A 14194-nucleotide genomic window follows, 5' to 3' on the forward strand; every position below is an offset into this window, starting at 1 on the left:
TTCTCACAGCCTGCGGGTAGAAGCTGTATCCCAGCCTGATAGTCCTAATTTTGGCGTTCCTACACCTCCTATTTGATGGTAGTGGGCCAAAGATGCTGTGTGCTGGATGGAAAGGATTCTCAATAATTTTTTGAGCCCTGTTTCAGCCACACACTCAGTGAATGTCATCGTTAGGAGGAAAGTGAGACCCCAGTGATATTCTCGGCCATTTTAACGAGTTGGCACGAGGAAATCAGAAGGATTAACATGGATTGGAGGAGTAGAACTGGTTGGTGATTCATAACATTTCGGCCACTCCCTTCAAATAGTTTTACTAGGACTATAAACAATGTTAACAGATAATTGGAAAAAAAACTTTCAACAATATTCTGGACCCCATTCTTCAGTAGAACAAAGAAGGACTTAAATTGACTTAATCAAAACTATTTTAAAAATAAGGCCAACTTTGAATTTTGCCATCAGCTGGCAAGCTACAAAATTTTCAGATCGAGAAGTTGATCGTAGAATTATTGTGCTTGGACTGGAGTGAAAGACCCAGCTACTGATTATAGAGTGATAAAAATAGGAAATGTGCAAAATGACTGAATTTAGAACAACTGGCTAAATTGCTGGATATCATTTGGCAATTGCAGAGGTGTGCGCAAAAGCGACTCTCCAGTTTTGAAAGACACACTGCAGGTATTTTAGTTTACTTAAGACATGCTGAGGTCTTCTGTTGTTCCATATTTCAGCATCTGCCATCACTTTTGTGTTCTGTATCATTTACATAGATCTGCATCAATCTTATTTTGATCTCCACCCATCCAAATTGTGCCGCTAATTTTTGATGATCGGGGTGAGCAACCTGTAGCTGATAGCTTGGTAACATTTCTTGAATTCTTCATGGCGGGTTCTGTTTCTGTATGTCATTATTTTTTGTTGAAAAGATCAGACTAAATTATTCTTCATTTAAGTGAAACCTGTGACTAAATATTGGATAGACTTGGGTTATACTCATTGGAATTTGGAAGAATGAGAGGGGACCTTATTGAGACATTCTGACAGGACAAGACAGGTTAGATGCAGGAAGAATGTCCCTGAAGGTGGGCAAATCCAGAACAAAGGCTCATAGTCCAAGGATAAAGTGGAAGCCATTTAGGAATGAGTGGAGGAGAAACCTCTTCGCTCAGAGTGTGGTGAACGAGTGCAGCCCCTACCACAAAAAGTTGTTGAGATTATTTCATAAGATATATTCAAAAGGGTGTTAGATATGGCCCTTATAGCCAAAGGAATCAAGGGGTATAGAGAGAAAGCAGGAATAGGGTACTGAAGTCATATGATCAGCCATGATCTTATAGAGGTGCAGTCTTGAAGATCCTATGAAACATTCGGCATGGTTATTTTAGCATCACAGTTAATGTTACAGCGCCGGGTTTGAATCCGATGGTGTCTGTAAGGAGTTTGTACGTTTTCCCTGTGTCTGCGTGGGTTGCTGGCAGGTGTTCTGGTTTCTTTTCACCATTCAGAATTGTTTCTCTCATCGGCCTGGCCTCATCTGACTAATAATTTTCTTTTTTCTTTCTCTTTTGGCCCGTTAATCTTGTGACAGTTCATGGGTCATCTCTATCCTTGGTCTCCAGCACATCGTCCATTTACTCAACAGTAAGTAGCTCCAGTTTAATCATATTTTTTTCCCTTGCGTCTTCAGACTTATTTAAGTAAAGATGTTTGAAGTAAATGCAATTGCCTAGAGGTTTATGTTGGATGATACAGGGCACCTCTGCTTTGAGGGCCGTGCTGTGTAATGGATAGAGATTACCTTTGCATCTAAAATTTTGCTTGATTAAATTCAACATCATGATTTTGGAGTGAGAGCATAACACACTGAATCTCGTAAATACGAGTCCACACAAAATACTGGAGAAGTTGGATTCTTGAGCAAAGAAGACTATTGCCAAGAAGGGTCGCATCCCAAAACATTGACTACTACCCTTTTCACTCTGCACGGATGCTGTCTGATCAGCTTCTCTTTGTTTGCTGGTATGTATGAGGTGAATTTAGCATAATTGATGAGATGAAATTTTAGGTAATAATCTTTGGGCTTTATCGACATATGAATCATATTTTGATACTTTCTATTTCTCCAAATCATAGTGCCATTATAATTTAAATTACTCTTGAAAGTACAGTGCAGCTTTAAATTGGTGTTCAGCCAACTTTCTTCATTGTACACACCCTGCCTTTAAACTGGAGGCAGAAACAAAACTTAAGCACTAACAAGGTATCATTATAAATTTATTTCTGAAATACAACTTTTCACCTTGATATTGGCTGGAACTTGGAAAGCTACTTTTTTTTCCTAAGTTTTTCAAGCAATGCATTGGTTAGTGTAATGGTTACCTGCAGCCTCAGCATCCTGGGTTCAAATCTGCCACTGTCTGTGAGGAGTTTGCATGCTCTCCTTGTGAACTACGTGGGTTTCCTCTGGGTGCTTCGGTTTCCTCCCACCCTCCAAAAAGGACTGGGGGTGGGGGGAGTCTAATTGGTGTACTTGGGCAGCATGGGCTTGTGGGCTAAAACAGCCTGTTACTGCGCTGCAGATCTAAAACAAAAATTGTTGGCTGAATATGTTGTGTAAAATGCATTAATTATTATTGCAAGATAAAGTGCCATGTTTCTGAAATAGCCATCAGTTTGAAGCTGAAAAATAAGTGAGGATTTGGTTATCTTTTATAAACTGTAATTTAAAATGGTTTTGGCAAGAATTGAGCTGCTTTCTGCTATTAGTAATGTTGCACTGCAAGGGCTAACCATTTGCCAAAAACTGAAACTGGAGAAAACTTACAGGAAGCTTTTTCTGTGCTGTGGTTCTTGACTGGAGCAGTTGTTTTGGAAAAACAGATTGTTACGTCATGAGCTTACACCAGAGGCATTTGATTTTGCTTTGCGTATTCAAGTATATCAACTCGTGTCGACACCCATAATGTCATTTTTATCTGTTAGTTACGTGGAGGTTGTGTGTATACTTAAAGTCACTTGCAAGAACACAGTGCTCTCAAGGTGTGAAGAAATCTGATAGCTCGGGTAGCGCCTGCTGCCTTTTGTCCTTCAGAATATTTTTGACTACATTAGTGACAATTTCCAATCAAGCAGGGTCCAGTATGATGACAGCATTAACACTCACCAGGGCTCCCGGGGCCCAGGAACTGATGGTAGGTGATGGGCTCCCGGGGCCCGGGAACTGATGGTAGGTGATGGGCTCCCGGGGCCCGGGAACTGATGGTAGGTGATTGCTGGAATGTTCAGCGATTGTGATAATGCTGCAATGAAAGTGTTTATATTTGTGGCAGGAGGGAAAGGTTCTGTGACTGTACATGTTCCTTCAAAGGAGATTTGGTTTGTAATTGTGTGGTTCAAGTCATTTGTGGGATGAAGGAGTTGTCTCAGGAAAGATTGACTAAATTGGGCCTGGACTGAAGTTTTCAAGAATGAGACAGGATATCTTAATGAAACATCGGATTCAGAGAGTTTGGCAGGATGAGTGTAATCTTTGGGCAGGTTTACAATCTAGAATTAGACTGGACAATGTCAAGATTTTAAAAAATCATGAATTTAAAGTGAGGAGGAATTTCTTCTCTCAGGCTTGTGAATCTTTAGGCACTTTTACACAGCCACTGAACCACAGAAAATTTCAGGGAAGTTTCTGCTCTGGGTGAGAGTGTAAGATGGTTGGGACACAACTTTAATGCAAACTCCATCCCATCATTTTTCCACTTACACCCTACGCGTTTTTACGGAGCGGCTGCAGTGTAAATTGACCGCAGCCACTCGGTAAGAAATAAGTCTAATGATTACGACGTTCCCCCTCGACAAACTCCTCAACACATTAAGGCTGTGTAAAAGTGCCCTACATGTGCCCCTGTGTAAACGACTACGTCAGGACGTACCAGAGGTAAGGATGCTATTTTTTCCCCCCCGGAGTAACAGAGAAGTGAAGAATTTGGGGGATCAGGCATGGAAGCAGAAGAGAGGCTGACATTTGAATCGGGTGACTTCATGCAATAATGGGGCGGGGTTTTCCACAAGAGTCTGAGGTTGGCAGAATCTTGAGCAACAAACAAACTGCAGGAGGAACTGAGTGGATCAAGCAGCGCCTTTGGAGAGAAAGTCCTTGTGGAGCATTTCGACCGAAAACATCAACCATTGATTTTCCTCTACACATGCTGCTTAACCTGCTACATTCATGTTCATTATCATCTGATGGTACATATAGAACCTGACAAAACAGTGTCTCTCCTGACTAGGGTGCACGCAGAAAAACACACAATACACAGTACATAAAGATCACATAAATAATCAAAATAATATTTATAAATAGTTCGTCCGACATTTTTTTAAATAAGCAATTATGATGTTAGAATTCCAGCAGGTCATTCAATTTATGGTGCTGTACATCTCTTGTAGCTGAATGGGATTGGGCACATTACACTAGCAAGGTATTTGCTCTGATTTCTCTGTGAAAGCAACAAGCTTTTGCATGTAACAACAACCATTTTGTCATTAATTGACAAAAGATCTTACACAGATGAGGCTTATCAATGGTTGCAAATGGTGGTTCGCTGGAGGGTTGAGACATTCTTTATCTTTGTACCTTTGGCCTTGCGCACAATTGAACATTGCTGCTGAGGTGCTTTGCACTTGCTTGAGTTACATGGAGTGGTTGGATAGGCCTGATCTTTATTTCCTTTTTTAAAGTAAAAAAATCTCAATGTAAAGGCAGAGATTATTCTCTGCCCTCATGTCAGAAAACTTACCTTCATAAATGGACCGTGAGCGACTGCAAGGCGGCGACTCCAGTCCCTCTCCACCTCACTGCATAAAGGTACATCCGCTGCAAGCAGCTGGCTAGGGGTGGGCTGATGACATTGTTGGGCTGCAAACCATCTCACTTTTCTCTCTCTCTCTCCCACTCACTCACCCCTCTCCCTCCACAAGCCCCTCAGGGCAGGGGCGGCTGATGGGGACCTTCAGGGCCATCAGGGAATTGCGGGGCCGGCGGGGGCTGTAAGGGAGTGGCCGGGGTGGGGTGTGACAGCCCTGCTGGCCACTCCGGCCTCCAGCACCTCACCGGGCTGCTTCGGCCTTCAGGGCCACTTGTGGACCCGGCAGCAGACCAATGGCTGTCTTCCCTACCCATAATCCCCCACGCAGCTGGAACTGTTCAGGGAAATGCAGAGCGGTTCTAGCTGCATGAGGGATTATAGGTAGGGAAGACAGCCATTGCTCTGCCGTGAATTTATGATGGGCAGCACCAGGGCAACAGTCACCCTGCCTAAATAGCTCCGGACGATGCATCAAGGCGCTGCTCTGCATAAAAGCAGCGCTGGAGCAGCCTTTTAGAGCTGCTCCATAAACAGGTAAGTTTAACATTTTAATCCACGTTTGAAGTCGGCCTTGAAGCAGAAGGCCCAGCGTAAAATCAGCCCTTGATTCTAGGAGGCTGAGGAGTGATCTTAATGAACATTAAGATGGCCACTGATAAAATTAATTCTCGCAGTCCTTTACATTGACGATTCAATAATTAGCAGAGGTTTAACGTGAGAGGAAAGTAGTTTAAGAGAGACAACTTTTTCATTGAGAGGGTAGTCTGAATCTTCAGGATCTACTAGAAGAAGCTATATAATATATATAAAATATAGGTAACATTCAAAAGATATTTGATAGATATATGGATAGGAAATAGTTTAATTAACAGATCAATATTGAATATGAGGAACAACAAATATACAAAATTGCAGGGGAAACTCAACAGGTTAATGCAGTGTCCAGTGTCCATAAGAGGCAAATATATAACAACATTTTGGGCCTGAACCCTCCATCAAGATAGGAGCAGAAAGCAGACAGGTGCCTGATTAAAAAGGTGTGATGTTTCTTTAATTGTAATAAAGAAACTTGGGTTCTTTTTAACCAACTATACTTTATTAGCTGTAGAACTCATGACCATGTGGAAACATCCATCTTGAATCTCCAGAGCTACCACCAACAACTCGCTCTAGTGATCAGGAGTATCACTATCACTACAAAAGGGAGGGGAGGAGGAAAGAAGAGGCAGAGGAAGGAGCTCAGGCCAACAGCCAAGAGGCCAGAGGGGGACGTCAATAGGAGGGGAGGAGAGAAAAGCTGAAAACTGATCGGGGGAGGGGGTGGCTTTGTGAAGGCATAGCTAGAGGAAAGGGGGCAGAGGGGTAGAGAAAGGAAGCGAGACCAGGGATGGGGAATCTGGAGGAAAGGAGACAGGGTTAGAGAGGAAGAGAGACAGGAGTGGGGTGGGGGGGGGGGGGGGTGGGGGGTTGGCATTTAAACAGAAACTGGAGAAGTCATGTTAATGCCATCTGGTTGGAAGCTACTCAGACAGAATATGAGGTGTTGTTGCTCTATGATGTGGGTGGTCTCAATCAGGTAATGCATGAGACCATGGACAAACATGTTGACGTGGGAATGGAGCTGGCTTCACTCCATTCAGCACAGCGTCTGCAGACTTTCTGGTTTCGAACAATGACTTGTATGTTGTTAAATTGTTGTTGACTGAAAATTGATACCTGTTTCGGTTCAGCTTTGAAATAAATGTTATTATCAAGTGCTTAAAGGCATTTTGGGTGATATGTAGAAAAATAATCTGCTCTGGGTTTGTAATTGTTGTTGACACCTGATCTAAGTAATGAGTTGTGAACTGTCTCCTTGTCTGGATTGTTCATTCAGTGATACAGTGTGCATTTGTATCAGGTTGTCTGAATGTCTTCTGCATAAAGGACCTGCATTCATTAGGAACAGAAGTTAACTGGAGCCCCTTTCACACTTGCATCCCAGTAAATCAGCCATTCAGTGTTCTGGGATAGGAATGGGGCTTTTCACACTAGACCACTCCTAACTGGGACACTGAAGACTTTCGCACTTGCAAGGGTTTGGTCTGTTCTACCTTTAATAGGAAGTACCTGCAATGCAATTGGCTGCTTCACACTTGCCTGATCTCAACACCAGCGCCTGCAGATGATAGAGAATGTACTAGGGTTTGAGGCCGGAAATCCCCAGTGTGAGATGACTTATCTGACGCCGGTCTTGAGCAGATTTTGCTTTCACAGTTGCCACTTTAAAGGCCAATTGGCGTTCGATTCCTGGCATCACTGGCAAGTGTGAAAGGGGCTTGGGTTTGCTATAAAGCAGTCAACCCCTATTTCCTCCTGAATTCTGAAGAAATTGCCTTGAATTTGCTGACTGGTTTTGAGCTCCTGTCTTTACCACTGCTGCTTATCTAATGGGGTCACTTGGTAATTTGATAAAGCTGCCCTTGGCAAAATCAAAAACAAGTGAGAAGTATTTTCTTAGTCTTTGTTCATCCCACAATGAATATTGAATACTGTTCAGAATTGTTTGCCGACATTTGCATCACGTGATTGTCTCTGGCACTTTAGATACCCCAAGTACCTGTGTTTGTTTTTCTCTTACCATTCAAGTGAAAACAAGTCAGTAAAAGTTAATCTACTAACATAACTGACAATCAAAACAGATTAGTAAAGTTAATCGACAAACATGACTGGCAATTTCAAGCACTGTTTAATAAATGACTTGGTGACTGGGATCCATGCTACAGAATTGGTTCAGTGTGCTCGTGTTGACAGTGCAGCTGCCCTACTAATTGTACTGGTGTAGTGTAGTCCAGTTAAATGTACAGGGTCTGGTTGGTGAGATCCCAGGATCATTTATTTTTCTAAGGAGAGGTCTGTTCTTGAGTCATGGAATGGTATTGGCACAGAAGGAGGCCATTCAGTGCATCATGTCCTTGCCACCTCTCTGGTTCCATCTTTCTCTGCAGCTTTGCATACTTCTTCTTTATGTGCCAAAGTGGAACCTTCCTCTAACACATCTGCCGATAGTACATTACAATTTTGATCACATAGATAATGTGCAATGTACACATGCACCAAAACTCCCACTTGCTGTCGCAGAACATTCTTGCAAAGAAAAACTATAATAATTAAATTAAAAGAGGGTAAATATATTAGATATAAATATTCACAGTAATTCTGGTACAAGAAAAGTGACTTGCAAAAGTGCTGTCAGAGCAGCCTATGATTAATGTTCCAAAATAAGATTTTCCTCACGTCAGTGTTGACTCCAGATGTTTTTAATATCTGTGATGTCAACCTTTCCACCAAAGAGAACAACCTCCTCCTTACTGTTTGTCCTGAACCTCTTATCTCTTATCTCCTCTCCAAAGAACATAGTCCCAAGCTTTCTAATCCAAGTAGCCACTCAACCCAGGAACCATTCTCATAAATCTTTTCTGAACCCTCTTCTCACCTTCATAAAACGTAGCGACTATAAGTGAATTGAGTACTCAAGATCAATATTTGATTGAAAAAAACTCAGCATGACTTTCTTACTTTTCTTCTCTATTGTTAAAGCCGACAGTTGTCTGTGACTCATTTACTGATTTCTCCTGCTGTCCCACCATGTTCAGTGATTGTGCAGGCCCAGCTAGGATCCCAGTCTGTTGCATCTGTTTTAGAACCGCAGCCTTCATTTCATATGGTCTCTCTTCTTTCTTCCTTCCAAGATGCATTAACTCACATTTCATGCATTCAACTTAACCTGCAGTGCGCCTGCCAGCTTATTAATATTCCGCTGCAATTTATCACCATCTGCTTTGCAGTTCACATTACTGCCAACTATAATGTTATCTGAAAATTCAGAAATTGTGGCTTGTGTCCCCAAGACTAGATTATCAAAAAGGATGAAAAACAACATTGGCTGTAACAGCACTTTAGGGGATACCAGTGTGTAAAACAACTATTTCATACAATCCTCTGTTATCTATTAGTTGGCCATCTTCATACAATCAAATGTTCCTTCAACCTCAGAACCCTTGAGCCTGCTTTGCCATTCAAGAAGGTCATGGATGCTCCGATTTTGACCCGCAGCACTTTCCTGCCTGTTCAAAATAACCCTTGCGTCCTCCATATTCCAAGAATGTATCTTGGTCTTAAATATACAGTAAAGCCCCTGTTATCCGGAATCCAAGCAGCTGGCAGCCTCAAGCATCTGGGAATAAAATTGCGGAAAATAAATGGGTTAAAAAAAATGGATGTTTAAAATTGGTTAGCCTGTCCATCATTCAGCATCCAATCTCAAGCAACTGGAAAATTCACTTATCTGGCATCTACCAATCCCCATAGGTGCCGCATACCAGGGGTTTTACTGTATTCATTGACAGGCATGCTGGTCTTATGGCACCTCGAAGAGGACAAAAAAAGAAAATACACTTTGCCTATATGGCGCTCACAACAATCAAGGAATCTTGAATCTTGCTCTGCAGTTGGAAATTTCTGAAGATTTGCGACCCTCTGAAAGAATAAATCCTTCCTTATCCTGCCTGAAATGGATGGCCCCTTTCGTCTGAAGCTTGCCCCTGGTTTCGATTCCAAAAAAAGAAAAAAGATCCTCTCAGAGTCGAGCTACCTCTCTGAAGCTTATATTTTCATGCTGTATCTTGAATGGAATTTTTAAACCAAATGTGTAATGGTCGACAGGTTTGTTTGAATGAATTTATGAGGAAGAATTGCATTTTTAAAATATATTCCAAAGTAATGATACAAGTTGCTCTCTTTCATGAGACCAGTAAGGTATTTTTTTCCACAGTAAATGGAGGCAGCCTAAAGAACTTCCCATCTTCGCTGACCCTCTTCACTAGAGGTCAGGGAAGAGAACATGATCTACAGTTTAAATGAAACCTAACCCAAATATCATGCCATTGCACATTAAACTCTAATTGCATTCAGAAATTGCATTCAGAAATTGCATGTCACCCTGCACCTTGTGTTGTAAATTTAATTCCTGCTCTGTTGGCCATTTGCATTGAGTAAAAGTGGTACTGCAAAGAGCAAACTTCCTTCAGCTTGATTCAAATGCATTGAAAATAGAACTGAAGCATCCAAGATTGGAGGGAAACATTCTTCCCCTTTGCATCCATTGGAAGAGGCTGGTAGGCAGTTTTAAAACACTGATCTTAAATTCCAGGACTCCAACTAATTTGAATGAACAGTCATGAAACAAAGGCTTTCGGTTGTACTCCAGAGAACGTGGCAGTGCAGAGACAAGTCATGTGTGGTATTGCTACAGGGGGAAGAGACAATGCCTTTGCACTGCCAACTGTATTGGTTAAGGAAGGACTGTGTTAAATCATGAAAAGTTGATGGGATTGCCACTGAACTCAAACACCTGAGCTCGCTGGGCTCTTATGTAGAACACAAAAGTGCTGGAGAAACTAAGCAGGTCTTGCAGCATCTCTGGACACCAAAAGGTAGTCGACGTTACACCCTTCAGGTGCGCTGAGGATGCTAAGGATCAGCAGATGATTGAAATTCGAGCGAGTACTCTTCTGCAAAATCCAAACATAAGAAAAATAGGGATGCCTATAACCTTGAAAAGACACGATATTCTTGGTAACTAAAGGGCTGACAGCATGTGAAATCACACCTCATTATCTTAATCAATCCAAATGAAGGACAACGAAAACCAATGATGCCATTTAGCTGCTATTAAATCAGACCTTTGAAAGCAATGAGTTATTGAATTATTTGTAGAGTTGCTTTTCAAATTTAACTATTGCCTAACTGCATGTATAATAAACAGAATATTTATATTTGCATCTCTATGGGAGAGAAAAAAATAACTTTGTTACTCTTGCTTTCATTTTTAGCCTGAGGAAAAGTCCCAGTCAGAGGTAAGAGTACTTTCAACTTGATTCAAACATTTCAAATTGTTCAATATTCATTGTGCATGAATCATTCCTGCATGCTTGAGCCAATCTGGGTCAGAGCACAACATTTGCACAAAGTTAGTCTTGTGTCAGTGCTTTCACAAATATTAGGGAGATCAAGCAAATACAGTAATGAGAATGATGAGTTTCTTGTCAAACACAGTGGATAATGTACATTTGCACCAAAATTCTTGCCGCAGGTGAACACATACTTGTACAGAAAAACTAAAAATAGTAAACTGATTTAATTAAATTAAACGAGACAATAAATACACGTTAGATAATAAATATTCACATTAAATTAGTGTACCAGTAGAGGTTCAAATAGAATGAATATTTAGATTTTTAAATAAATATTTACCTAAAGTATCCACAGAAACATTTGGGACATATATGGGAAAGATGTTCTTTATGGGTTGGCATAACATCATGGGCTGATGGGCCCGTACTGAGCTGTAATGTTCTATGTTAAGCATTCCCCCTCTCACCTTAAAGGTGTGAACATTGACAACAACACGTTATTTTCCGTCTGGGCTCCCTCCAGCCAGATCGACTTCACTGCTTTCCACTTAACCTGCTTGCCTTTTCTTCCCCTCCCCCATTTCCTGCCTTTCTAGTTCTTTCACCTACAAAGCCCTGCCTTTCCACCCCACACCTCCTCCTCAATGCTGCTGTCCCTTTACTCTCATCTCCACCTTCCATCTCCTGCCCGGCCTTCCCCCCCCCCCCCCCCCGCCCCACTCTTTTATTCTGACACTCACCAGAATTTTCTTATACTTTGATGAAGGCCTCAAGCCTGAAATGTCAGTCACATATCTCTGCCTTTGCTACATAAAGGACACTGTTTGACCTGCTGAGTTTTTCCACTGTTGTGTGTTTTTACTTCACCCACGGTGTCCATAGGATTCTGTGGTTTACCACTTTAAAGGTATGCTCTCCAGTATTTGACTTTTCCACTTTGGGGAAAAGACTCCTGTCTACCCTATCCAAGCCTCTCACAGTGTTGTCTATTGCTGTTGCAGCTGTTAGCCTCTGATGTTTCAGAGGAAACCATCTGTTTATCCAACCATTTTTACAGTCAAGCCCATAATCCAGCCAATGTCCTAGTGAATCTCTTCTGCATCCTCTCCAAAACCTCCACATCCTTGCATAATCCAGTGACCAGAACTGTATATAATGCTCCAAATATAGTCTCTCCAAAGTTAAGCAAGACTGCACATGCTGGGATCTCGTGCAGTACACAAAAGTGCTGGGGAAATTCAACAAGTCATGCAGCAATCCGTGGAAAGAAAAAGGCAGTTGGCGTTTTGGGCCTGAGCTTTTGTTTAGGTGTACTGAAAATCTGGCAGATGCCTGCATAAGGAGGTGGGGAGGGGAATGGGGAGGGGAAGGGGAGGATCACATGCGAGTAGATGAATAAAGGGGGGGGGGGGAGTGAATTGAAAGTTTCTGAGAGATGATAGAGGGAAGGAGCAGAGGCTGAGAAAGATTCGGTCTGATAAGAGGAAAGGAAGGGAGGGGACGGGGAGCTGGCAGAATGGAGTTAGAGGGATGAGGGAAAGCAAGAGAATCCTGGGAGATGGGGGTGGGGTTGGAATGTTGCATGAGTTCTTGGCTTTTACTCTCACTGTCCTAATTGATGAAGGCAAGTGTGTTGCACATCTTCTTTATACCCTATCTACTTATGTTGCCACTTTCAGGGAGCTATGGACTGGCAGACTTAACGTGCCGATGTATATCAATGTTCCTGGGAGTCTTGTATCCAATACATGGAGATATCCCACTGTTGGAAGAGTTTGAAGTTTAGACGTTAGCAAGAATGAAAATTGAACTTGTCCCAAGACGCAACTTTTTTTTCTTAACCGGGTTAAGTTTAGGCCACCAGAAGATCTTCAGCATCTCGGAGAATTATGACACAAGGAACAACTGTGCAGGATAGATATTAATTTGAGGATATGAATTTAAATCATGAGTGGAAGGGAGAGGTTAGAAAAACATCAATAGAGGGTTAGCATCATATTCTAAATTTATTTCGGAAAGCAATGAGTTGTTTGAAAAAGAAATATGTGAAATAATCAAGATAGTTGATTATACAGTGTCTCAAGTGGTGATAACGTTGGATGAAGTGGACAGACTAAATGCCTGACTTCAGTTATCACCAAAGTACAGTGAAAATCCATTTGACACGTATTAAATTTTCAAAGCAATGTCTTGATGCAGTTAAGTTAAAATCGGAGATTGATATGTCTTGTTGAAGAAAAAGATTTTGTGGGTTTAAGGGTACACAGTTCAATAACAGATTGGCCCCAATTTCGCTGAATGACATGTGTCTCTCATGACTGTATGGTTTACTCCTGTTTCAATTTCCTCTGCACAAGTTGGCAATTCTTTTGTCCTTATGGCTTGCAGATTCGCAAACTTCGCCGAGAGCTGGATGTTTCCCAGGAGAAAGTAGCGGCACTGACAACGCAGCTATCTGCAAATGTAAGTAGCATTAATAGGGTGGGATGAGGAAGGGCTAAGCAATTTAACGTAGCTAGCATTGAAAAGAGAACTTGGATTACTGAACAGTTATGCGCCGAAGAGAATGCCAAAGCGGGGAGGGCCCATGCAGAAGCGAGGAGAACGTGCAGGCTCCTTATGGACAGCACTGGATGTGGGCACGGGTCACTGGTGCTGTAGTGGTGTCGCATTAACCGCTAGGCTAGATGTAGATTAATTTCAGATTCCTCACTGTATCCAATCTGCCACACTCCTTATCATGGACAGCATGGTAAGCGCAACGCGGTTCCAGTGCCAGTGAGTTGGGTTTGAATCCAGAGCTGTTTGTAATGAGTTCTCCCTATGCCTGTGTGAGTTTTCTCCGGGTGTTCTGGTTTCCTCCACCCACCACAGGGGTTATAGGTTATCTGATACATTTTAGGGGGCATGGGCTCGTGAGCTGGAAGGATCTGTTACTGTGCTGTATGTCTAAATTTAAATGTTGATACTGAGCAGAAATTCATTTTGGCATGACTTGGTTCTTCTCACATTCAAGTTTGCGGTGTAGGTTTGAATGTTTGTGGTGATTTTGATATTGACTGACATTGTGTTAAATTGTGTGAACATTTTATTAAGTTCTTTTTATCGATTGAATAATACTTTTTAATCAAGTTCAAATTTTTTAAAAAAATTATATTCTGATTAAAATTATAAATATTCTAGAATGCGATAAGAAGTAGTTTAGAAAATATTTCTGTAAATAAAGCATGATATTTTATCCTTCATTCAAAGTGCGTGTTTCTACTGGGACACCTCGCATCACCGCAAATTTTTGTCCCCCACATCACCTCGTATTTTACGACTACCCGAACTGTTTCTACTGAGCAATAAATTCGCGGTGATGCGGAGCGATGCGAG

The 14194-nt window shown here is 41.8% G+C and overlaps 1 protein-coding gene across 10 annotated transcripts in view; it reads left to right on the plus strand.

The window, feature by feature from the left end:
• Positions 1-14194, plus strand: part of nav2a (neuron navigator 2a) — a 411462-nt gene that overhangs the window by 333114 nt on the left and 64154 nt on the right. For all 10 annotated transcript variants that reach the window (XM_069904879.1, XM_069904824.1, XM_069904830.1 and 7 more), the window contains 3 exons: positions 1589-1641; positions 10736-10759; positions 13205-13279. In XM_069904879.1, the coding sequence (XP_069760980.1) occupies positions 1589-1641; positions 10736-10759; positions 13205-13279 (152 nt within the window). The remainder of the gene's footprint in view (positions 1-1588; positions 1642-10735; positions 10760-13204; positions 13280-14194) is intronic.

This window comes from Narcine bancroftii, chromosome 1, assembly GCF_036971445.1.
Source record: "Narcine bancroftii isolate sNarBan1 chromosome 1, sNarBan1.hap1, whole genome shotgun sequence".
NCBI lineage: Eukaryota > Metazoa > Chordata > Chondrichthyes > Torpediniformes > Narcinidae > Narcine > Narcine bancroftii.